Source organism: Dryobates pubescens, chromosome 27, assembly GCF_014839835.1.
Source record: "Dryobates pubescens isolate bDryPub1 chromosome 27, bDryPub1.pri, whole genome shotgun sequence".
Lineage (NCBI taxonomy): Eukaryota > Metazoa > Chordata > Aves > Piciformes > Picidae > Dryobates > Dryobates pubescens.
In genome coordinates this window covers 13389232-13416545 of record NC_071638.1, presented here as the reverse complement: position 1 = coordinate 13416545, position 27314 = coordinate 13389232, and the positions used below count along the sequence as shown (strand labels likewise).

Sequence of the window (27314 nt, the reverse complement as noted above, 5' to 3'; positions counted from 1 at the left end):
GTCCTGCTCTGGCAGGGGAGTTGGACTCAATGATCTCCGGAGGTCCCTTCCAACCCCTAACATCCTGGGATCCTGTGATTAGTGTTTTCTTTTTTTTTTTTTTTTTAACAGAGATGTAACTGTTTTGAGATTTATTTATTTTTTATTACTTTCCAAATTTTAGTTGAAGATCATTAGAGGTTTGGAAGTTACAAAATATGGAGGACAGACTGACAGTGACTGGGCACACATACCTAATTAAATTAGCTCCAGATAACTTTTTATATTTAATAAACCAAAATATTTTTTATTAATACACTATTTTATTTATATCTCCTTATTAATTTTTATAATCCAGAACAGTTATGTGAAGGAAAAGTCAGTAAACCTTTTGATGGTGAATGGAAGATTTCACAGATGAATTTATTCAAATTAGTTTAGCCAAAAAGAATAAAATTTAGCTAGATCCTTTTAGCAAAATGCATGTAGAGATTGTGCTGTCAATTTAATCTCAGGTTGACATATGTCCCTTCTCAGCCCTTTGGTACATGTGACCTTAAGGGAACAAAATTGAGGGGCTTTGGTCTGGGTGGTAAGTTGCGCAGGTCAGAGTATTCAGTTTCACATTGAATTCTACTGTGGATCAAAGCCTTGTTTTAATGGTTGTCATGTGCCATGTTAAAGACAGAAATATGCCTTGAAATCAGAAAAATCAGTTCAGTCCATTTAGGGCAGAAAAATCTTTTACAACTGTCTTATGTATAAAATAAGAAGTGACAGTATTTATACAGATTTCTCCATTCCTTGGAATTTTGGCAGTAAGTGCAGGTCTGGAAGTTCCTAAAATAATCTGTGAAATACATAAGCTGCAGAATAATTTTACATTTAAAGAACAGATAGTTTTATTGTCCTAATAAAAGTACAAATCTTGAATAAGGCCCTGAACAGTAACTGGACAGTACAAAGATCAGTACTGGAATGCTGAGTAGGAAACTACAACCCACAGGCAACAACCCTTAGATAACCAGAGTGCACAAAACCCAGTGCTCATTCTTCTTCTCCCCCAAAAAAAACTCAAAAGAGGTTTTAATTTTGGGAATACAATGATTTCTGAAACTAGCACAGTTTCAATTTGGCAGTCACAAAGTAGGTTGAATTTTTAAAATGCCTGATTTGTCAGCATTAGAGAATTACTTAAGAAATGTCCAATACTTTTTGTTTGCTGCTTAAGATTTCAAACTTCAGTTTTGTAGATTTCCACATTCTATTTCCATTTCTGTTACATCTTTAGGGTATTAGCCTGAAGGGAAAGAGTGAAAAGGCTATTCCCAAAAGTCATTGTTCTGTTACCAGTTGCACAAACACTTCCTAATCTTGATGGCTTGTCAGCAGTCCTTGTGGGTGGGAATGGGAATATATGACCTCCACCTTCACCCCCGTTTCTCCCTGGTGCCCCAGGAACACAGACCACTGGATCTTCAAAGATGATCCAGAGTCTGGAACACCTCTGCTGTGAGGTTAGGCTGGGGAAGCTGGGGTTGTTCAGCCTAGAGAAGACTACGGGGGGACCTTATAGCTGCCTTCCAATATGTGAAGGGATCCTATACAAAGGCTGGAGAGGGACTTTTCATAAAGGTGTCTAGCAACAGGACAAAAGGGAAGGGTTTTAAGCTGAGGGAGAGTAGTTTTAGTGTGGATCTTCAGTACAAAGATAGTGGAACTCTGGAATAGGATGCCCAGGGAGGTTGTGGATGCCAGGTTAGATGAGGCCCTGAGCAACCAAGTCTAGTTGACAGGCATCCCTGCCCATAGAGGGGAGGTTAGAGTGGATGATCTCTAAGGTCCTTTCCAACCTAAGCCATTCTGTGATTCTAGCCTCAGTGTCTGCTTTGATCACTGTGTGTTTATTAGCATCGTTTGTGCTTTCTCACAGTTTCAGCCTTTTCCATGGTTTTGTGCTTCCAACAGAGCTTCTGATAATTACCCTTAGCTAAAGGTGAATGGAAACTAATCTGTTTTGAAACCTGATGCAGCATTACATCTCAAAGCATTGTGCAAGCCTTATGTAATTTTTTTTAATGTTTAGAAACTGAAACCTATCAAAGACAACTGCAAATTTGTAACAAATCTGAGCATATACCTTTTCTTTCTACCTGTAAAACTAGATTTTGGGATTAGTGTTTTGGTTTTTTCCTTTTTGAATTTGCACAGTCCTTTCACAGGTGTTTTCTGAATGTCATGTTATGCATTGCATATTACCTGAGAGTAATCATCAGTGATTTAATATTATTCATGAAAAATATTTCCATTTGCTGTGAGCTTGTGTAAAGGCTTGAGTCTGTATAAATTTGAAGTTCCTTCTGACACAGGAGAATGAGACAAGTCAAGTCAGCTGTACAGAGCTCCAATCCTGACTCAGCAACCAAGTCCCAGAATCTTGTGCAGCCAGCATTTTATTAGATTGCAGAAATGGGAATAATATATAGCAAAGCATAGTTTTTTAGATGAAGGTTGTTTCCATTGTTGAAGGAACACCATGTTTAGCATCAGCAACAGTAAAAGGAAAGACTTGCTTGCACCTGGTTTCTTCAAAAGAGCAAAGTTTCCTGAAGGTTGTGTTTGTATCTGGAAAGAATTAAACAACTTTAATGTATGATAACAGGATGGTGTGTGCCAGGTACAAGGAATATTGAGTTGTCTAATTATTTTGACTTACATAGCTCTGATATGGCTTACATTTAGGTGAATTAAATATTAGCTTTTAGTCAGAGTATACATTGTACTCCTATTTAGTCAGAGTATACATTGTACTCCTATTTACAGCACTACTGAAAATTACTATACCCTAAGTAATTTTGTTGTGTATTAAACTGTCTGATGAAACTTATGTTTTCTGCAGGTTTTTTGTTGGTTTGGTTTGGTTTTGGTTGTGGTTTTTTTCCCAATAGCTAAATATATCACTGTCACTTAAGCTAGCAGCCTTTCTTTTTCTTGCACAAAACATTAAGGTTTTGGATCTAAACTATTTAGAGTAACATTGTTAGATAGCTGAAATGGCAAAAAAGAGCCATCATAGTCCAATATTTGGCTAAATCTGTCAACTTTAATCAGAAAACTCTTGTATTTGTTATAAGCAAATAAACACATGAACAAAAGTAATTTGGTAAATGCTTATGGAAGTGTTTTTGGTAGAAGGTCAAATAGAAATAGGTTTCTGAGTTTAATAGGTTTATTGGAATGGATCACACTGTTATAGCCCTGCTATACAGTTCTGGTACCAAAGGAGCTGACTCTGAAGGGGCATCCCACCATTACTTTTGTTTGGTCAGTTACCTTTCTTATCGCTTATCTTTAAAATGTATTTTCTGTTTCTACTTTTTTAGTTGGTAAGGTTGCTACTAAGTACTGCTGCTTGCAGGGACTTAAATCATTTACCCCTTATGTCATCCACTTCTTACTCACTTTGTGGTCTCTGAGAAACTCATACCAAAGTGAAAGTGCAGTTGCCAATGCTTCCTGTGCCAGAATCTCAAGAGTGATGCCAAGAGAAGTTTATAATGTCTCTTGTGATAGCAGAAACGTACCTATTGAGTGAACCTACCTATTTGACCCATAAAGAAGAAACTGGAAGATGTCAATCAAACCAAACCAGAAAATACCTACAAGGAGAGTCTCTTCAAAGTGAAGCTGTAACTCAATAAGAAATAAGCTCTGAGAAAGAGTGTTTTGTCACTGCTGCTGTGATTTGTGGTTTCTTTTCTAGCTTAGTTAAGCTTACCTGGAAAGGAGTTAATCTTCAGTATATTCAAAAAGGATTGTTTATTTTGCTTTATTCAGTGTGACTCTTTCCTCTGGTCCTTGTCAAAATTAGCACTCAACTAGCATCAAGAATGTGACAATTTCAGTGGAATTACTGGCATTGGTTGAAAATTTTCATTCCATGGATAGAAGAACTAAACACAGAAAATTAAAGGCAGTATTTAGAAATTATTTTGAATGTTGGGGTCTCGAATGTCTTGATGCTTTAGGGTGAAATTTCACATCATATGTTCTTAAAATAGAGTATGTGATACAGCTGTGTAATCATCTGTTTATCATGCTGTCCCCACAGGACAACTTTGTAATTGCAGGATTTAAATTGGTAAAATCGCCTACAGCGGCAGAGGATGGTAGGCATGATTGCCATCTGGAGGTGTCTGAGGATGCTGGATCAGCTGTTTATGTACGTGGGTACCCAACTCTTTCTTGCCTCCAAATGCCAACATTCACATTTTGCTTTACAGTAGGAAAATATAAGTAAAATCTATTAGAACCTGAAGTGCTACAGGTGATTTGAGCGTTTTCATCAGGAAACTATCAGGACATATTTGTGTGTGTGTATTATTATATAATAACCCAAAGACCCAAATTATTTCAGGACTCCCAGGTAAATTTCTACTTGTTGAGTACAGAAATATGTCCTTAATTGGCTTTAGATAGATCCCTAGAGCAGTTTAAATCATTGTCAGGCATAACACTTGGTAGTGTCAAGGCAGAGGGTGCAAGAGTGATCCTAGGTCTATCATTTGTAGTATTATTCTGTGAGTTTGCACAGCTTTAACTCACATTGTTGAGGAATGGCTTGAATTGCAGGGACATGGTTCTATGGAACAGCTGCTTGAACAAAAAGTGTAGGCCGGACTCCATCTTGTTGTTTACTGCTCACAGTAAGCTAGTGTGCTGATGCAGCAAGGCCACCATAGCCTTGTGGCTGTGCTTGCAGCTGCTTGCAAGATAACAGTATGTGAAACAAAGTATATGTTAGACAAAGGACTACTGAGAAAGAACTTGTGAAGTTGCACGTAGGCCTAACCGCAAGGAGGTTGAACATTATAATGTAACCCTGGACTAATAGCCAATAGAATAATGACATTTGTGCATATTTAGCTGAGATGCTTTATAAGCCGTGCTTTTGAACAATAAAGTTGAAGCTTGCTTATCAATCATATTGATTGCTGCGAGTCTTTCCCTCACCCCCCTCGCCGATGGACTTCTCTTCCCGACACACATCATTACGCTTTGACTTTGTAATACATGGATTCCTAGATGCTTAATTTTAAAAAGATAATTACACTTCCTTTTTTTGAGGAAAATGCTTGTTTTTTACTGTTTTCACATCAGTACTATTCATATTGAATGCTTCATCTGTTGAGATAATGAGTGGAGATAGTCTGTTCTGCTGATGCTTCTGTTCATCTGTAGTAATACATCTGCAATGCATGTTCATTGTGGTCACTGTGTCTTTGCTTCAAGAAACATTTGCTCATCTTTTTAAGGTTAAGGATTAGTATTGTAAAAGTTATAGGACCATACAAACCTTAAATGCCAAAGGATTTAGGACCTTATTCTATATTTGGAAACCTATAGATGGGGGAAGATGGTTCGGATGTGGAACAAAACTAAGGTTTCAAAACATTTGTTGGACACTTCAGTGGGGTATTTCTGATATTTCTTATGGAAGTTATCCCAATAGTTATGGGCATCTGGTAAGAAAGTGTTGCATTTTTTTATCACTGTAATTGTCTACTTCTGTTAAAGAGAAGGATGATAGCATTGAATTGAACTCATACTGACAGTGCTACAAACTTTATTCTGTAGTCAGTGAAAAGGATAAGGCACTTTCACTGGAGAACAATAATGCATTATACTATATGGTGATTCATTTGAGCCTGTCCATCAGAATTAGAAACATTTAGAAATAATTACAAAAACTTAAACACAAAATCACATATAAAAGAAACTTAATAAAATAAATGTATGCCAGTGTCAAGGTTTGAACTTTTATCTGTGTAAGAAAACACTCTGGGGTTTTTTAATTTCAGAAAGGCTTTTTTTTTTTCTTGGCAGAATTGACCTCTGTAGATAATTAAAACTTGGCATGCAGCATAATGAGAAACAAAATTAATTACACTTACAGTGCAGACTGTTTCATGATGTTATAAACAGGTAATGATATAGAGGCAGAAAATGTATGTTTCGTGGAAGATAATAGACAGCAAAACTGTGCCCTGAGTATGAGCAAATGTGTCTACATTAAATGCACTTAAATTCTAGGCACTGCATGAGGCATGCAGTTGAGTTATGGCAGGACCTCATGACACAATGAAATCCCTAGGAAGATGTGCAACTCACTGAATGTCTAGGTTGTGCTGAGGAGGTGCCTGTCTTATCATTGACCACAGAATGGAGCTTCTGGCACTTAATATACTGACATGTTTAAAATTAATAGATATGATGCAAATTTTTTGTGCTTCACATTCTCAATTGCTGCTGTTGACTTGACTGTTTAAAATAAACAAATGGAAGTAATGCTAGCTTCAGGCATGCAGTTGAGTATGGAGAGCAAAAACAGATTCCCTAGCAGAGGCAAGGGACAGCTGTGACATAGGACCCTGTGTCTGGTAGACAAGCTACGGTGTTGAATTAGGATGACAGGTGAGCCCTGCCTTTCTCATTATAGGATATGTGCTAGCACTATGTCAAATGACCACATTTAGCTCTTCAACACAGAGGACAGGTCTGGCTTATAAGTATGGCTCTAACACCTTAGGAACTGTCTTGAAATACGATATATCCCATTTTGATGTGTTTGCCTGAACAACTTTTTTTTTTTTCATTTTTCCCCAAAGGAGAGTAACAGGTCACTGAAAGTAGATCTGCATTAAGTATTGCCATGTACAAAGCCTAAACCCATTTAAGTTCTTTGTTAAGGAAGCACAGTTCTGAATTTGTGACCTCCAACTTTCAAATGCTGCTCTGCTGATACGACCTGACATGCTCAACTATGCATTTCAGCTTTAGAACACACATCTGTTATTTGCAGTACTTTCTGTCTGTGTGTAATTGGAGTAATTTTAATTATTTTTTTTTACTTTTTATTTACAATTTTACTAGTTTCAGAGCTGATTCACATAACAAAAATGTCTATAGTATTCTTTTCTACTTGCATACAGCATTTTATTTGCCTTAGAGTTACCGAATTTTGTTCTACTTGCAATGCTTTCAATTTTGTAATTGGAGAGTTTGGTTTTGGTTTTTTTCTTCTCAGATTTATGCAAACCCAAAAAGAATTGCTGCTTCAGAAACCTTATCTATGGTGAGTTTTTATTTGGGATATCTTTAAACCATGTGAAACTAACTGCATGTAAATAAGAATACATAAAAATCTTTTTCTTTCCTGTTTATTTTACTGCCATACTATCATCCCAGCAGTCATTTGTTTAGCTTTTAGTTTGTGCCTGGAAAGCAGAATAAAGTATGAAGAAGTAGTACTTTTTCTGTACCTGCAGTACAGTTCTCATTTTGATCTCAAAATAAGCTGTGTGTTGGCTTAGGAAATGTGAACTAGAAAGGTAGCTGTAGTTCTTAAAAAAAAAAAAAAGTAGAAATATGAGTCTTCCTTTGTTTTAAAATCAAACTATATACTGGTTGTAAATTTTCTTTTGATTACCATTTCAATCAAGCCTTTGTATGTCTAACAAGAAATGGTTTATTAAAGGCATAAAAATTGGTATATGAAATTTTACTGTTCTTTATACTAAGGTTAAAGACTGAGTACTGAGAATGATGCAACTTGGCTTCATGTTAATTTTATAAGGAGTTTCACCTTTTGTCCCCCCTTATGCAGTAATTGAAAACCATGGGTTTCAGTCAGTTAGGCAAAACTTGTATCCTTTAAAAGAGACTAATTAGTGTATAATGTAACCTTAACATGAAAGGAGAATAGTCCTTCAACAGCAGAAGGAAGTCTGTAATTTCTTTAATTATCCAACAGGGGTGCTATTTAAATAGGATCACCTACTCAGTGGCTGTGAGAGGTAAAACACACTCGCCCCCCCAAAACAGTGATTCTGTACAGTGACACTGCCAGTAGGAACTACAAAATTATTAACATATGTGCTGTGAAAAGCCTGTTGAATGGGTATGTTAAAATTGATCAGTAAAAAATTACTTTACATCATTTTTTATTGTAATGACTTTTATTCATCTATTCCATGAATTGCAACTTACTTAAGCTGACTGGTTAGTTTATTGCAAGGAAGATACAGTCACATAAAGAAATGGAAATAAGTCTTGTGTGCCTTATTCAGTAGCCTGTGAACATAAATATGTATGGATTTCTAGAAAGTCTAAGGTGAGTAAGATAGATAACTTTTTTAGTATTAAATAAAAGATACCTAAGAGTGAATGATGTTAAAAGACAATGTTCTGTGTGAATATTTGAATTAATTTTTTCTTCTCCCCTAATTTTTTTTTCTTCTGCTCCCTTTCCAGTCTGTTGCACCAAAATATGCATATACTTCACTAAATCAGCTTAAAGATGGAACTATAGTGAATTTGTATGGTGTTGTGAAATTCTTCAAGCCTCCATATGTAAGCAAAGGAACTGGTATGTTCTAATATGCAAGAAATTTAAAATTTCCTCCACCAAATAGAACTGTTCTTACTGTGTTTGTTAAAAATCAACCAGACCAACAAATTCAGGTGATTCTTTGACCATGGTTCTGAACTAGCATCAAGGATACAGGACAACAAATAGGCAAGGGATATCAAGAGTCAGTTTAGGCAGACTAGTAGAGATATCAAATGAAGGAAGTATTTATCAAGCTAATGCTATCAGTACAAGAAAAAAAGGGTACAAAAGTCCTGCACCTGTTCTAGTGGGAGAGGATTTTTGTGTAACTGTATGCAATTCTTCATTGAGATTTTGTCAATAACATGCTATAAATGCAGTGTCAGCATATTTGTTACTTGTAGAAGCTATGCAACAGTTGGGTAATTTTTTCTCTGTCAACTGAGCATTTCTTTTCCTTGAAAATGGTGCTTGTTTTGCTAGCTGACTGTACCATTTCACTAGGTGCTCAATAAGCACAGAGGTAGGTTATATCCTTGCTCAGTTCATTTACACAATAGAATTTGACTCAGAATTAATCAAATTATTTTCTTCTTATTATAAATATACTGTGCATTTTAAGGTGGTTGTTTTTTTCCCCTTCTGAATGTATTTCTATTTGAACAAAAAGAAAAACAGATTGTGATGGTGACTCAGCTTGGGGAATCAAAGTAAGGAGAGAAGAGGAGCTGTTATGGACTGACTACAACACCCCACTCTCCATCCTCCCCAGTGCTGCTCAGGGGAATAAGAAGGGAGGTAGAGATGTTGGGAATGAAGAAGCGAAGAGGGCGGTAGGGAAAAGCAGTGGAAAGCAAAGGTGTTTTAGTCTTTGTTGCTCACCATCCTACCCTATTTTTGTTGGCAATAGATTAATCTTCCCCAGATTGAGTCTGTTTTCACTGTGATGGTAACTGATAAGAGGTCTCCTTGTCTTTATCTGCACCCATGAACTTACTCACCTTATTCTCTCCCCTGTCCTGTTGAGAGGAAGTAAGAGAGCAGCTGGGTAGGCGCCTGGCAGCCAGCTAAGGTCAACCCAGCACACATGCTGAAAGTCTCCAGGCTTTTGAGACTTCCCTGTTCTTTATGGTATAGTAAAATCTTGAAAAGTTTCTTTCGAAGATAGGAGAATGAAGAATCTCCATCTTAAAAAAAACCCCAACAATAATAACACATAGTCTTTCTGTTTTTTTCAAAGGACCAAATTTGAAAGCTTACAAAACACTTCCTTTGGGTGGGTGTTCTCATCTGTAAAAGACTTCATTGTAGAGGTGCAAATAAAATCTAGACCTTTACAAAACAGAGAAACGGTATTTTGGATTTAGTGTAAAAGCTTAATAAATTACTTCAGTATTGATTTCATCTATTTGGTCTGCCCAGGCAGCCCACGACATCTACCTGTCAATATAGCGAGCCTCTCAAAAATCTTTGTTTTGTGGTATTGTCTGGTGATGGCTTGTTTATGCTAGACTTGTTCAAATTTTATCAGTCTTACACTCTCTCTATAGTATTTAGATACGAGAATATGTACATTTTATTTGAAAAGTTTGGCTCACTGATTTCTCAGCCTGTAATTGCAATAGATTACTAAGTTGTGTTTATATGCAACTCAAAAGTTTTATCTACCAATTCAGGATATTGACAGTGGTGAATGGAAGTACTTTCCTCTTGACAAATACAATAGGTTTAAATCTCAGTCTTAAAAGCAAAGGAACAAAACAAACCTCTCAAATCTTTTAAGAGTTTTGTTTCCTTTGTTCGTATTGTTGACAACAAAAAGTGTAAGGAGGAAATTAATCAAATGCAGAAAGTACTACTTTTATTCTTGAGTAAATCATGGAAGGGCAGTTCTCACAGGATTACGTGGTCTAGATTTGTCATTTACCCAGGTGCTTTAACAAGACTTTGTGACCTGAGGCTTTTGAACATCCTCCTTAGACAAGCACTGATTGATAGGAATTAGTAAGAAAAAACATTACTCTTTTCAGATACATAAAACCAACAAAATTGTATGCACTGACTTTCAAGGTAATACGTCACTGAAAGAACAAGGACAGGTTTTTGTAACTTATTTGACAGTTAATCACTTCAGTTTCATAAGTAGTAGAAATTTTGTAGGGAAAATTACTGTTTACATATCCAGTAGTTCTTGCCTATATGTAATAAATAAATTTCTAATATATGTTTCCTGTATATTTTCTGTTGGTAATACTAAAAATAGCCAACACAACAATATTAGTGAGGATCAGGGACACAATTTGAAAAGTTTTTTATTTATGAAGATAGTCCTACTTTATAATGAAAATCTCTTAAGCGGTTTTAATTGATTGGCATTTAGTATAAAAGCATTCAATGCACAGTTAACTTTTTCAGTTTTGGGTTTGGACTTTTTTTACAGAATCTGGAGCTAAAATACTCAGTGATTGCTCTGAATTGCCAGGGTGTGAAATGACTGTCACCAGGGAATTCTGTAGTCACATTAGATCTGTCACAGTCCTAAATTAATACATTCCCTGTCTGACACTGCATTAATAGAACCGTATAGCTTTAAGCTGGTGCATGTTGGAATCTTGAGCCACTGTACTTAATTCAGATTGGTCTTTATTCACTGTATAGATATGTCCCTAGATAGGAGATATTCCTCATTACATGTATTAAAGGTTAAGGCTGTAGCTTTACAGTATGATATCACTTGAAAGCAAGTAGTACCTAATTTAGCCCTGTCAGTTTATGCAATCTTTAATCAAATGTTTGTCATTTTGATTACCATTATTATAGTAGATGAATGTTAAAACACTGATGAATAAAATTAATTTTCATTATTATCATAAATTATTATTTATTCCAAAGAAATTTGTTTTATCTCAGTATGCTTCAGGGCAGGGCATGTAGTTTGGAATGCCTGTAAATGAGAATTTTATGTGTTCTGAAAACCATCCAAAGAAGTACTTCATGTCCTGCTTGGTACAACAGTTGTTTCTGTCTGCTGAAAGGTCCAGTGAAGTTGTTCAACATTACATTCTAGCTTTCATTCCAGAATAATTTAAGAGTCTTAGACATTGTGTATTTTTTAACAGGGTGATTCTGTCCTCTCTCCCCCTCCCTTAAGATCAAAGACATTTTGCCTGAGCAAAATGAGTGAATACAAACAAGTAAAAAGAGCCTGTGCCTTCATAGTGTCCAATGACAGAGATTATGTGCTTGACCATGAAACTTTTGGGTCATTACACTGTGATGATACTGCTTCTTCAACTCCCTTTCTTGCAGATATTAGTCAGTGCTTTCTATAATGCAGTGAAGAATTACAGCAAGAAGAATCCTTGCCACTAGTTAACGAGTCATACAAATAATGGCCAATTTTCCTGAGGAAACCTCCATCTCATGTATTCTCTTAGATATATACTGTATATTCATATGCCATATGTTGAATTATAATCTCATTTTAGCCTATGTAGACATGTATATGAATGGTAACTCTTTTATTGGAAAAAAAAATGTTTCTGAAGAGTCAAAATTAGTAAAGGACAGCATTTTCAAAACATACACTTCTAAAAGCCTTGAACAGTTTTATTTTTATTTTATTTATATTTGACCATGATGGAAGTTCATGAGCATTCTTAGCGCAGAATTTGTTTGAAACTATGTAGCTGGGGAAAAAAAAGTATTTTCTAGTATGTGGGCAACTTCAACTATAATAGTAATTTTTTAATCAGTAAAGGTTACCCAACTTTAGAATGCAAAACAAACTAGTCTGGTAATCTACTTGTAAGGAAGCAGATGTAGAGATAAATCTGCAGTAATTTTGTTCCTTAAAGTATCGTGTCCCTGTTTGGTTTTTTCCAAATCAAAATATTGAGGATGTATTTAAATTTGGCAGAACAGAAGAAAAACTGTAAACATAGTGATTTTACTTTTGGAGCTAATGATGAGAATAATATTCTTTTCCCTCCTGTTCGCAGTGGTTTGTGTGTGTTTGCTTTTTAAATAATTGCTGTTTCCTATCATCTAATATTGAAGACAAATAAAAGTTTAAAAAACTTGTAAAAGCAAATGAAAACTTAAACAGCTGAATAAATAGTTAATATAAAGAAATCTCAAGACGGTTACTTTGATCTACAATTTACAAATGATGGCATTAAAGCATCTGTTTAGCCAGATGCTTCTGGTTACTGAATGTATCTCTTGACTGTATCACCATGTTAGATAGAAATAACAAGCTGTAGTAAGTAAAATATCTTCGTTTGATTCTTCAGAGGTTTTCTGGTGGGCTTCTTCAGTATCTGTGTGCATAAATATATGCATAGATAGGATTATATATATATTCATACTATTTTTATTCCTGTGTTTTGTTGAACAGTTACTTGGTTCAACTACTTGCTTTTAGTATAGACACTTATGTATTGAATGGCTTCAGTAATTCTTGAACACAGTATTAATGTTTGGAAGAATCAATTGCTACAGTAATCTCTTGCTCTTTCTTTGTGTGTATTGAAAGACAAGAAACAGAAGGCAGCCTCTAATTAGAGTTCCTGATTGCCAACAAAATTGCTGAAAACCTTTGTATCTCTTTTGGAGGAAGTTACTGATCCTGGGTATTGCGTTTCCCACTTAAATGTTAGTCAGGAATACCTATGTCATTGTCTAAAGGAAGATCAATGCTTTCTACCTTAGAAATGTATGCAAATATATTTTTTAGGAGCTGCTAACATACTGAGGACATGATGGATGATGATTTCTCTCTTTTAGAAAATAAGTTTATGCTTGAAGATCTCTAGTTTTATTGTAGAAGTGATGTTTCGGAGTGCTAGTTATGAATGGATATCCAGAATCTCAGAGGCAGAGAACTTATGTGGATGGTTTTCTCTGGCTAGATGAAGCAAATACAATATTTCATACTAATTTGAGTAGGATGACTATTAGCATTTTGAGTATGCTAATTGCACAGAAAATGGAGGGATGTTGTTAAAGTCCCCCCCTTAAATAGGCAGCTACACACACACATGATAATGACAAGGTCATACAATCACAACGTCAAAGAATGACTGTAATTTTAATGTGAAATGTTTTTGTTACTTCACTCTTGATTCTCATACTGGATTTTCTCAACACGCTTTAAAATGCTGTCCTGTGTCCTCAGAGGACTGCAAATTTATACATGTGATTACTTCTTCTTAATTGCTCATTTTTTGCTCTTAACACTTTGCAGCTGAACTATTAAATTAACCTCTAGATTTCATACCCAAAGAAATACGACAGTCTCTCTTCGTATTACAGTTAGTTATGTGTCTGTATCATAAAACACACAATAGAGATTTTATTGACTTTGTTTTCAGCACTGTGACACTTTTGTTCAGTTCCCACATATGTAAACTCTGCTTTAGCAGCATTATCATTAACTGTTCTGTAGAATTACATCTGAGAGAAGTTGGGGGTTTTGTTTGTTTTGAGGTTTTGCTTTTTTGTTTGGGGGGTTTATTTTTGAGAGTTGACACATTGTCACAGGTAAAACAAATTTGACATGGAGACTTTAATTCATTGTCATTTGACACAAACATTTTATAGCTCGTTCAGGTATTGAGAAACAAAGAAGAGAAACATGTAAACACTTTGGGAAAACACCTTTCATCCACCTTTCCCAGTCTCACCTTTACTCCAGACACCTCTCCTTCCCCCTTCCTAGTCTCTACACCCCATGTTATTGTAGTGGGTTACACTGTCTTTTAGGGTGTTACCTTTCCCAATATGGGTTTCTCTGTGGCCCTCAGTCCTTTTGTTGGCAGGTCTTTTGCAGCATGGGCTTACCCACAAACCACAATTGCTTGAACTTCATTTACAGCCTTCCAGTGTTTAATTTTACCATTACAGAAGCTGAGAAAACTCACACTAACAGGAAACTTCTGGTCAGTCATTTCAAATTTCAGTTTTATATAGCCAGTTTTAGTTTGTTTGTATAGGAGCAGTAGAATTCATTAACAAGTTTATTCATTGTGAATTCATGAATTTTTGCTTCTTTACTGTTGTCTTGTTCCCTGCTGAATTATGGTGGTGTCTTTGTGTGTTCCATTGTTCATGATGCAGAATTCTCTGAACAGTGTTCTCATTCGTAGTACCTCAAGAGAGTGGATACAAGTCTTCATTCAATTCTGTTCCTGAGAGTTGCAAATTGCTTTCTTTTCACAGTGTTGAGATTCTGTTGTTGGCTGTTATCAAACTGCAACATAAAAATTAGCAAAGTACTTTCAGTTGGAACAAGGGTCCACTATAGTAAGATTACAGGAAAAGTAAATGGATTCTGTGCATAGAGGTACTGTTCCTTTTTCAGAACAGGATGTCTGCATTTTTATATGCAGATCAGATGTACAAATAAAACTTGCATTCTTAAAGTAGGATTGGAACAGCAAAAACATGAGTTAAAGTTGACAACGTTACAAAACTGGAGAGCTACCCAAGCATTTTGGGTAGTACAGTTTATACTGTTTTAGTCAGAATGAGTAATAGCAGAATCATTTCATTCATGATTCCAGTCTGAAAGCACTGGATATATTCAGTCTTTTCATAGTACAGAAAAATGCTAAGAAAAATAGTAAATCAGTGTTATACCAATGTGGAAAAGTACAAACTAACTTTATTTCAAAATTTTCACCACTGTTAACTAATAGTAATAGGAATGGTATGTTCAAGAGTCCAGACCTCAGGAAATTTTATTTTTAAATCATGGAATATTGTTAATGCCTAACAATTACACTTTTTGTTTGAGAATATTGCTATCTCTTTATGAAAAAATAAAATGTTGTGTATGTAAATGTATCAGGGTTGTCATCAAGGTTAAACAAAAAGCAGGTTATTATGTCTTTGCTGTGTTGATCTGCTGGAGAAGTTGCAATTAGGCCCTGAACTTACTGTAAGTTTCAATAAATGGTGGCATAATAAGCATGCAAAAGAGAAGCACTCTCTTTTCTTGATTAAAAGCAACAAGGACAAGATATATGGAAGTTTGTGGTTCTAAACATACAGCCAAGTTGACACTAGGTATTTGAAAAGTTCTGAGGCAGGTTAGCCACCTACCATGCTGCAAAAGAGCAAGTGTACACTATTTTATGTTTGTAAGGTACCTGAGTACACATGCTTCTGTAAGCTGAAGTGGAAACAGAGGTTTCATTTATCTTCTGCAAATACTACTCTATCCTGGGCTGTTTTGCCCTGTCATATTTGTATCTTGTTTTGAGTTTACTTTTTAGGGTCTTAATGGAATGAAATTCTATTAATAGAATTTAACTTCAGAAGGGCACATTTAAAATTCTTACTATACTTTCTATCTACTGCTATGCGATTAAACCTTGCAGTATGTGTCTTACATATTTCATTGGAAAGAAAGGTAATTTACGCTTTAATACGCTTTTTGAACATGCAGAACTCATTATCTGTTCAGAAGGCAGTGCAAAAAGAAATCTTAGAACCAGATAGTGCAAGATTGTGCATACACTCATCATTTTATGGAGGAAGTAATTGAAACCTGAAAAAATAGCATGCGTGTCACAGACAGAGGAAAAAGTTTTGTATGTTCCTTGTTCACAGACCTATGCTTAATCATTTCATTTTCAGTTATTTGGGCTAATTATCAGCAAGATAAGCTGCACTTCAGTTGTTGTGCTCCTGTAATTAAATTAACTTTTGAAGAGCTACACAGGTCATAGCAGAAAAAATTTGCCATATGGTTAGTCAACCCAATTTTAGTGTCTATGTATTAATAACTGCATATTGCCTATTCATTCAAACACTTCTGTGTTTTACAGATTATTGCTCAGTTGTAACACTTGTGGACCCATCAAATGCCAAGTTAACGTGTACTCTTTTTAGTGGAAATTTGGATTCCCTACCAAAAATCTACAAAGTTGGAGATGTTGTTCGATTTCATAGAATCAAGGTATGTACTAGGATGTCAGAGGTTTATGTGCTTGCTGTTTTTCCAGTGCAAGGACTGTAGGAATAGTTCAATTCTCCATGTATTGAAATCAACGTGTTGGAGACATTGGATAAAACAGTTGATTTATAAAATAGCTATTGCTATGGTATGGAACAAAACTGGAAATTTCAAGAGGGGATTGGATGTGGCACTTGGTGCCATTGTCTACTCATGAGTTCTGTGGTGACAGGTTGGACTTGATGATCTTTGAGGTCTCTTCCAACCTTAGTGACACTGTGATACTGTGTGATACCAAATTTTCTAAACAGCTGATCTCTCTCTTAAAAAAAATGTGGTTATGACAATTCCAGTAGAGCATTATTTTTTTCTTGAGTATTTGTTCAACTAGTTGACTAGGTGTCCTAATACTTGTAGGTGAATAGAATGTAAGTGGCATAAGTGTACAATTTATTCCTCTTTGAATTATCAGCATTAAGGGATTACTTCTGTTATGGAGCAGTTTAGATCAGTTGGAGAGTTACCCAAGCAGAGATAATCCATCTGGGATTGCTAGTGTGCAATATGCTCTAGCTGCTGCTCTTTTTGTTTTCTTTCCTTACCCTGTGTTTACCTGTATCAAAAGCCAAGAAGGAAACAGTGTTTGTAGCTTTTCTACTGCTTCTGCCGGATGTTTTTCATGTGCCTGCTGCAACTGTGTAGGAAGGAGGGACCACACACTAGAGAGAACAAATGGAAGTCTTGTAAAGCTGGACTGTACCTAGTCTTAAGTGCAGAGCAGTACCAAAGATATGATTGTCCATGTTACATATTAATTTGCACGGTAACTGCACATAGTTCTAGCTTTTATTTTTCTTTAAAATAATTAAAAATAAATTAACAGAAGAATAACAAAAGAGACAAATATCAGTAATATTTAGTGTGTACCCTTTGATACACTGTAGCAGGAGAACAAAATAAAAAGAGCAATGTGGCAATTAATGTATAAAGTAATGAAATTTATCCAGTAATTGAGATAGGTACCACTGTTATCGTTAACAAATAATTTGGTAAGATTCAAAAGCAGTTATTCCTGTATATTGCAAACATTTGCAATTGAGTGAGAAATCAACTACTAACCTCTTCTGGGTTAGTATAATGTTTCCTTAACGTCATCTTTATGTATAATTAGAGTGGAATGAAACTATCTTTAGATTTTGAAGCTTGTGTTGCTAGTCGGTACCCGAGATGTGTTTTTAGTATTGGAAGTTCATTGATTTGACTTTGTATGGGGAAGTCTGAATCCAGCAGAGTGAATGTTACACAGATACACTAATTTCTGAAAGTCAGTGGTGGTAGGAACATGTAAGTTCCTATTAACAAGTACCTATTTTATAACATATGTGTGAAAAAGGAGAAAGTAGAACAGAGCCTGATTAAAATAATTGAAAAGTTGAGTGTGTGTGAGAGGTTAATACTGGAATTTTTTTAAGATGTGGGAAATACAGATCAAAACAAAAAAAAAGACCACTGTCAGGGGACTTATGTATGCACCCTCTGTTATGCAAATATGATAGTGTCTCGGTTCCACTGTCTATCTATAGTATAAACTTATTAAGGAAACCTGTTGATATGGCATATGTAAGAAGCCTCACCATTCTCCTGATCTGGCATCAAATTTTTGAGGAGATCATTCTGAAATACCTGTCAATTGTTATTTCATCATTCTCCTAAGATGATATTTCAATATTTATAGACAGAATCTGTTAATTTGCTCCCCACATACACTACTTGTTCAATCACAGCTGAGCTGGTTTATGTGGTTTCCATCCCTAACTGGCTCCCAACTGCTCACAATGCATATCTTCTCATACATTGACATTTTGTTTAATTACTCTCTTAGAATGATCTAGAGTAATGAAGTTGTCTTTTTCTGGATGGTGAGGGTTTGGCTACTCCAGACTAACAATAACTTTGGAAGTTTACATATCTGGGAAACACCTGACTTCTTAGAAACCTCATGCTCACTGCTAGGAGTGAACTGAGGAGGGTGACCTTTTCCTCTCTTTCATTACAACCAGTACACAGAGTATGTGTGATTGCTGTGCACTGCAAGTCTCAGTTGAAAAAAGAAATGGACTAATTAGAGTTCTAATTACACTGTCTGCAATTTCTCCTTTTCTTTCTTCTTTTGTCTTCAGGCCTTAATCACCTTCTCTTAGCTTGCTGAATGAAAGCAATTCAGAGTAGCAGAGGCCATACTATGTCAGAACCGTGTGTACCAGTGAGGAGAGATAAAGATAGTCCTTCCAGCTTGTATTCATGTTTCCCTTTCTGAGATATGCTTCTGAGAGACTTCAAAAAAGTTGGTATTGATAGCAAACACATTTTAAAAATGACTGCCCCCAGCTGCACTCTCATCTGCTAATGAATAACTTCTCATAGTAACACAGGTGTCAGCAAGGTTCCATGATTCAGAGCTAATAACTTAACGGAGAGGATTTTTTGCAGATTACTGTGGGTAGAGAATGATTTTATTTGCTCAGTATTTGTTGCAGAGAATGAAAATGTTAAGTGTCTCAGTAAAAGACCTAAAAGATTATCCAGTTTTAATTACATTTCTGAATATTCCTTGAAGTACATTTTTGACTTCTTATGATGATTCCTTGTGAATTGTAGTACTCAGTGATTTGCAGTACTGTGTTCAGGCCTTCAACCACAGGCTATGCAGAGGTGAGGAGGAGGGGGAGTCTCCCAACCCCAATATAAAAGCTAAGTCTGTGATCTAATTGTCTAACCACTGTCTTCACGGTTAGAAAGGAGTTGTTTTAAGTGAAATTTTCTTGGAAGTATTTTTTGTGGTTCACTATGAATGCTCTTAATATTTCAGACTTAATGCCTAATGTTTAAGCTGTGGGAGGGTAGAGGCAACCTGATGGTACTGACTAAATATCTAATATTTTATCCTTGCTTGATTTGGGAGCTTGGATGTGTATTAAGCTGTTCTTTTATTATTCAAGCCCTGCCATGACAATAGAATTGTTAATTTCCTCATTGGCTTTTCTGTAGTATTCCTTATTACCTCGGAGTGATTCACAAACAAGAATTTATTTCCTCTCTCCCAGTGAAGTGAATTGGTATTTGATTTCCATTTTAATGTTTGATAACTGGAGAAAATGAAGCACATTCTTATTTAGGTGTTCATCTTGTACACCCTACTCTAGTTGTCTGATACAATCACTGTCTAGGAAGTGTTTGGCGGGTTTTTTTCCTGAATACACTGCATTGCAAACCTAACTCATGGAACATGTGGAGTACAAAGACAAGGGAGTGACCGCTCATAATCTTTATGTATATGGCTTCCTCAGCATAATGCAATCTCTGCAGCAATTACAAAATTTTAATTCTCTAGCTTTTTGTCACAGTGGTATTAATACTATTTGCTTCTCTTCCTTTTGTGCCTTAACTTCTTATGAGTGTAAGCTCCAGTTGCAGCAAATGAAGTGGGGGTATTAAACATGAGAAATTCTTGGTTGCACAGCACAAGTTCATCACCTCTGCACTTCTTAACTCAGGCATAAAAAGAGAAAAATAGGGCAATGGAATGGGTTATCATCATACAAATAAAAACGAACCATATTTGCCCAAACAACAGTAACTGTGTCATCTAACTTTGGAATAATTATAGTTTATATATTTTATAGTTTATTTAGTGCCATAATGAAACAACATTTGCCCAGGGATTTTGCACGTTTTGTTCATTTCTCATCACTTTAGCAATGATTTGTTTTTGAAGGACAAGCCTAGAGAATTTCTGTTGGCTGTCATCTGTTCTGTGTGTCAGACAGAAGTCATTTTCCAGCTGTGAAACAGTTTGTTCTAAAACTCATCCTGTATTTACTTTTCCTGTTTGTTCTGTTATTCACTTACATGATGTTAAATGCTCTTTACCTCTGAGAGTGCTCAGTGGCTTCTCCACATGCCTACACCTAAGGACATTTGGGGTTGTTTCAAGATCATTGATCATTTTCTTACGATATTTCAGGATTACCATGTTACTTATTCTGTATTTTATAAGTGCCTTTTTCTACATAAAGGCTAGTTTTAATTCTTCTATATGAGAATACTAAGAGATACTAATGTGTTCAAGCTCAGCCTCATGAATGCTCAAAAAATGGCATAAAGAATTTGGGAAATTTGGAAAGTAGTCATAAGTAGGCTAGAGGTCTAGGATATAATTCTTAGTAAGAAAGAAGTTAAGATACTTCGATTATTTAAAAGAATTAATGAAGAAATAACTAGGGAATTTTCCTCCCCTCTGGATGTTACCTATTTTGAAAACCTATGGAATATGATGCCAGTGGCAGAAACTAAAGTAGATCTATGTATTTATGTTAGATAATACCTTAATGTTACCATGGAATGTTTTTTTCCAGAAGATGTGTAAATGGGCACAAGCTGATTATAAAGCTAAGTATTTTCCTGAATTTGTTACTGGCTTTTCCTTAATTTTCAATATTTAAACCTAATGGTTAAAAAAGTAAAGCTTTTCAGTGTTAGAGTGAATAAAAACTACATCACAAATTAATGTGCTCCATTGGTCAGATCTGGAGAATATTTAAGTAAATGGAAGATTGAACTGTGTTTTTTTTTTTTTAATGAATTTCCAAAGAATACTTTAATTTGTGCTTTTAAAATTCCAGTGTTTTTATAGACATAAATCTTACAGCAGTATTTTGGTAAAAAAATGTTTCTGTTCAGAACTTTTTTCTTTTTTTTTTTTTTTTTTTTTTTCAGATTCTGTACCATTAAATCAGTAGAATATTCTACCATTTGAAAATTGAGCACTGGTACCCTCAACTAGATTGTCTCACAAATGCTGTATTGTCTTGTTGCTTTTTTGGTGAGCAAATTTTAATTAAAAAGGGATGGATCAAAACAGCTGTTTTGACATTTCTAGATAATGACTTGTGCAGTGCTGTGCTGTATATATAAAGTGCAGGGAACAGTAAGACCTCACTAGATCCATGAAGGAATGTTTCAGACTTTGAACACTGTTTTATGTGGTAGCAGATGCACAGCTAAATCAGCAAGATACAGCAGATCTGCCATATGCAGGGCAGTAGACATAAGAGTAATTGTGAAAGCTGTATTCATAATTCAAGGGATGAAAGCTGGTCACCATTTGCTTTATGAAAGGAAAAGGAAAAAAAGAAAAAAAAAATATTCTAGAACTGATGCTTTCTGTTTCAGTTCCATACTGCCAGGAAGCAGGGCTATTGTGAGAGACAGAAAACAGGTATCCATAATGACTTTGCTCTGCCATAACCTTGGTGATTCTGTGTGATTCTGTGATAACTTTGTGTGTGACACCTAAAATTTAATTTTTCTCATGCCTCAGGATTTTTCCTTTTGACTCTGTTCTCCTATTAACACCAGGAACAAAAATGATCAATGGTCCATTCTTCATGCACATAATCAAACAGAAAGGCACGAACATTTCAAACCACTGCAGCCACTTATATTTTCTCATATTTTATTACAGATCAGGGAGTACAATGGACAGATGCAGGGAATTACCAGTGGGGGATTTGCATCCTTGACATTTGATGGAACTGTAGGAACACCAATAGTTCCTCGAACCTCTAGCAAAGTATACACTTTCACGGATGAAGAAGTGAAAACAGTTAAAGAATTGCGTGCTTGGGCAGCCAGTAATCTTTCCATATCTGGACCTGCAGCAAAATTGTCTGGTGTTCAGCCAATGCTGTTCTTTGATCTCACTTGCCAGCTGATAGGAAAAGCAAAAGTGGATGGATCTTCTTTTCTTCTAAAGGTAGATTATTTTTTTTTTCTTTTAATAATTTGTTAGATTTATTGTTAAGACATCCTGGTTCTGCTTCCAAACAAGGAGACCTATCCCTCAGTTTGAATAATGTTATGTAGATGAATATTTTGAGGTTGAGCAAATTTATGGTCCTTGACCATTTTATTTCTGTTAAAACTATACAAAATTCCCAGTTCTCTTTAAAGCTGTTAATATGATTTATTTCTCTACAGAGGCTTTCTAGGATGGCAAGCACTTTTAGGTAAATATTGCAAGAGTTCTTGAAGTTGAAAAATATTGGTTTAGATTTTTACCTTGTGTTTAAGTTAGCAGCAATTATTTATATTTTTTTCTAGATTGACTGGATATAATTAATTCAGTAAGTATCACTATCTAGAAAATGTATATGTTCTTTATCTTGGTGGATTGTTGATTGTTTCTTTAAGTGCTGTGGCCAAGCACTTCGCAGATCAGTGCTCACCGAATGTACAAAATGCAAACTGCCAGCAAGGGTGATCCATAACATCACCTATATAAAAAGGAGGTCTGCATAATTTTCTTGGGTTTGTCTCTAGATGTGTGTCTAATGCTATTAGGAAACTCCTTTATTTTTATTTTTTTTCCTTTTACAAGTAAGTGATGAATAGCTTGTTATTTTCTGGTTTATGACTTCATAAAATTAGTTACTGGTTCTACTGTATTAATCTGTATTGTTACATTTTTAGAAACAGCACACTACATTATTTCTTAATTAAAGCAGTAAAGATTTTTCTTGTGCAGAACAATGCATGCTCTACACAGAAACCTTAATTGTCATCCTATACTATGCTTTGCAGCTGTTACAAATATTTCCATTTAATTATCCCTTGTGAAATAGATGTCAGATGAGACCATCAAATTTCAGAACTTTGTGGACTGTAAGTTGTTCATTAATATGTTCAGCATTGAAGGACCCTTTTCAAGGACAGAGACAAGTGCTTTCTTAAATTATTAGTATTTCCACTCTCCTCCGTTGTAAGATCTGAAGTGGATTTTGTCAGTTTTGTGTAGTAAAGATAATGATTTGGAGGGAGAAACTTAGGATAGATTTAGGAAGGTAAAAGTTTGAGATCAAATAAGAGATCATTTTTTCAGATTTCTAATTCCTATCACATCTTTTTAGTAGTATAATTACGATTGGTATGCTGTAGCTAATTTTCTTCTTTTTAAAGCATGGCAAAATCCCTTTTTTAAAAATTGTAGACTGATCTCTGATTATTTTGTTGATTCACTAACAAAACAACAACAACAAAAATGGACACAAGCAAACAACCTAACCAGCCAACCAAAAACCAAAGAAAAAAACCCCACAAAACAAATTCAATACCACTGCAAATAGAATAGAATAGAATAAACCAGGTTGGAAGAGACCTTCAAGATCATCGCATCCAACCTATCATCCAACACCACCTAATCAACTAAACCATGCAACCAAGCACCCTATCAAGTCTCCTCCTAAACACCTCCAATGGTGGTGACTCCACCACCTCCCCGGGCAGTCCATTCCAATGGGCAATCACTCTCTCTGTGTAGAATTTCTTCCTAACCTCCAGCCTAATCATTAAACATTATACCATTATTTTGATTATATATTTTGTAGTAACTATTTCAATTTATCATGTCATTCCAAGTATATCAGTTATATTAATAGTTAATTATACTGCAAAGTGTAACAATTATTTTGAGCTCTAAGCTTATATAACTAGTGCAGTTTGCTTCAAGGACAACTAAAACAAATTTCAGTGATTTTATGCATCACCCATAGCACAGCTTTAATATTAGACATGGTTAATTGGAATATGCACAGCACCTGAGGCTCCTATGATGTAAAGACAGTATCACTGACTTGTTGGTGCTTAACGTTTCTCTGAGAATGTTCTTGTTTGAACTGACAGGGACTAAAAATGCACACTAGAAATTACTCAGTCTTTTATGCCTTCCACATGTATTTTACTTTTATTCCGTCCTTCTGTGTGTCAGTTAAAATGCCTACATCGAGCTATGTCATACAATTAGTACACTGAAAAGAGAAACAGGCTTCGTTGTGTCTCTCCCATTTCAGTGTTTTGTTGATCAAAGGTTGTAACTAACCATTCCTTACAAATTCCTCCCAAAGGTGCCCTGATGCTAGCCCCATTAATTCCTCTGGCAGAGGACATTTTAAGGCTAAGCAGTCATCCTTGTATCTGACAGGGAGCATTCAGGGTTTTTAAATACATTTGTCAGATCCATCTTCTACATGTAGAATTCCAAAGTGTCCCAAGTTGAGTGCCAGCTAAGCATAAAACTTGACAAATTTTAGGTTCTTTATTTTGTCAGTGTGAGTTAGATTCATAATATGTATGTACTAACTCTGTTTCATTAGCTGAGTTCTAGAAAAGGCTTGGTAATTCAAGCAATGGGCAGCCTCTCAGAGGTGGTTTTAAGTATTTTATGGTACAGGATCAGGAGATAATAGGCTTTTTGTGTGTGTGTGTAATCTGTGGCAGCATGTATCACCTCATTATCTTGGTCTTTCAGAATACAGTCTTATTTGGGAACTTTAATCCAATGTTGTGGGTCATTTTTACTGTGAATAGTTTTTCCTTTTATCTCTTGATTTGGGATAAGTATTTCAATCATGAGTTATTCTCTATGTATTTACACATGGCTTTGTTGATTCTTAGATGTTTTCCTGTGGGTCCTTTGATCCATAGCAGTTAAGCATAAAGAGTAGAAACCCTTTAAAAATTAAGCTTTGCTGTCATCTCTTCCCCCGCTGCAGTGCCTAACTCATAGGACAAAATTCCTTGGTATCACACACTGTCTGAAAATTAGCTCCTGTCAAACCTGTATGCATGAAATCCTATGAAATGCAGGATTTCAGTCTTGTAATCCAAATGCCTCTAGATTTTTCTTTTTCTATGCCAGTATTTCAGACCATTATTTCTGCTGTCTTTGACAAGAGCGTATCTTCAGGAACTTGGGAAACTATAGTTCACAGACTATGTCGTAAGCAGCAATCACTGAAACGTCAATGTTTGGTTTAAGTAGTAAGATTCTGGTTCCAAAGTGATAAGTCTATTGGTAATGTTATTTTTTCATGGTAACTTTGATAGCTCAAAAATAACTCTGTTGATATTTCAAAACTTCAATGTATCAAGAACTTAGCTTTTGGGAAAAAAAATTAGAATCCCTGTTATTAAGTATATGTTAAATACTGATGCTTGTCTAATACATTCTGAATAATTAGCGGTATATACTGATGTAGGAGAACATTAGTAATTAGGGGAATATATACTGTGTGCTAAGTCTTCACATACTGTAGCTGGAGTGGTTAAAAAAGCCCTTATAGCAGAATTAGAACTTTTTAGATGCAGTGTTCTACATATGACAAATTCTATTAGTTATAACTGCTGGATAAACAGTTGAGGTCTTGCTACTGCTGATTTTGGGTTTCTTTTAAAATATTAGTAAATCTCAAGTCAACATTTAATCATATTCTCTGCAGAATGATTTATTACTCTGTAAGGAATAATAATTTTTTTAAATCCCGTAAAAATCTAATTTAAGGACCTCGAAGAGTTCTATTAAGATTTCTTATTGTTATCAATTTTTAATCAAACAGCAAATTTATTACAATATTAAAAGTTATTTAAAATCTTACTCTAAAGTTCTCTAAGTATATTGAAATAGTTCATTTGCATTGCAGGTATGGGATGGCACAAAATGTCCCTACCCAACATGGAAAGTGTCTGTGGAAGACAGAGAGCTGGAGGGAGAAAAAGGTCTTCTTTATCAGCTGCAAAATCTAACGGCAGACATTCTAGTCTATGATAATCACATGCAACTGGCAAAATCACTTAAGGTAATGCACAGTTTGGTATTTCTCACTCTCATTTTGTGGCCTATTTTCTGCTTAGAATTCACTTAAGGTATCAATTCAGTTCCTTTGTTAATTAGTTTCAAATGCTCCTCTTTATCTTTTGCTGTATTTCCCATGCCTTTTATTTGAATGCAAAACTCTTCAACATCCGTAAAACAGTTTCATTACCCTAAAACTGCCATGAAAAAGATTCTTCCAATTAAGCAGTTCTTCCCAGACACTGTAATATCATACATAATCCTGTGAAAATAATACTCTCACAAAATGTGTTCTATGCTTTAGAATTATTATTTTTTAATTATATAAAGTGGGGTTAAACTTGCAGTCTCATTAAAGGCTTGTAATTCCAAAGTCAATAGAAGATTTTCATTTATATGAACTTCTGCAGTTTGCAGTGCAGTCTTCATTTAGTGGGTCAGTAATGTTGATTATGCTTAGACAGAGGAAACAACAACATAATTAAACATTTCATCTTCAGCAATACTGCCATCTTGCTTCTAAATACAGTAAATTAGCAAAGACTACATCTTCCATTTTATGCCTTGCTCTCTATGCCCAAGCATCATTTTTAAGATAGTGTTTACTAGAAAATAAAGATAAGTGATAGCCATTCTGTGAGAGACTAAATCTTGTCTCTCTTGATGTGACTCAACAAAGATAAAATCACCTTTGCTGCTTACCCAGACAATAGCTGATGTGTATTGGGCCGATGCCACTGGATAACGACTCTCTGGAATGTGCTGGGGCTATCAGCAGACACGTAATCAACTTGATATATTAATATCCGCTCATAAGTAGATGACAACAAAATGACTTGCCTTTGTGTAAGAATTCATAACAAAACTTACTCACAGAAGTTCTTCATTACTTAAAAGTTCTCTTTCAGAATTTTTCTTTTGCTACCTGGTGTAACTTCTGATGTTCCAGTAAAGCAGTACGGTTTTAAAATCGAGGCAGAAACTACTTTCATATTAATGAAACATGGGTTCTGGAATAGCTGATGATATTCACTTTATTACTTTTTTACATTTATATTCAAGAATTCCTGCTGAATATGTGGGATGTCTTCATCAGCTCTCAATACTTTTTCCTTCCTGTAAACCATTTTTTCCTTAGCTTTAGAGCATCTGTGCCTTTGCTATATACCACAGTGTTTCGCAGAAGCTCTAATGTCAAAGGAAACTGTTATGAAACGTAGTTTAATCTACTGAGCCACACAGGCTGTTTTTCTCCTGTCTATGTCCAAAGTTGCAGTAGTTTCACTCGTGGA

General features: G+C 35.3%; 1 protein-coding gene across 1 annotated transcript in view; it reads left to right on the top strand.

The window, feature by feature from the left end:
• Positions 1-27314, top strand: part of POT1 (protection of telomeres 1) — a 56805-nt gene that overhangs the window by 8036 nt on the left and 21455 nt on the right. The window contains exons 4-9 of the mRNA XM_009900214.2: positions 4091-4201; positions 7067-7114; positions 8293-8407; positions 16207-16337; positions 21859-22149; positions 25871-26026. Of these exons, the coding sequence (XP_009898516.1) occupies positions 4091-4201; positions 7067-7114; positions 8293-8407; positions 16207-16337; positions 21859-22149; positions 25871-26026 (852 nt within the window). The remainder of the gene's footprint in view (positions 1-4090; positions 4202-7066; positions 7115-8292; positions 8408-16206; positions 16338-21858; positions 22150-25870; positions 26027-27314) is intronic.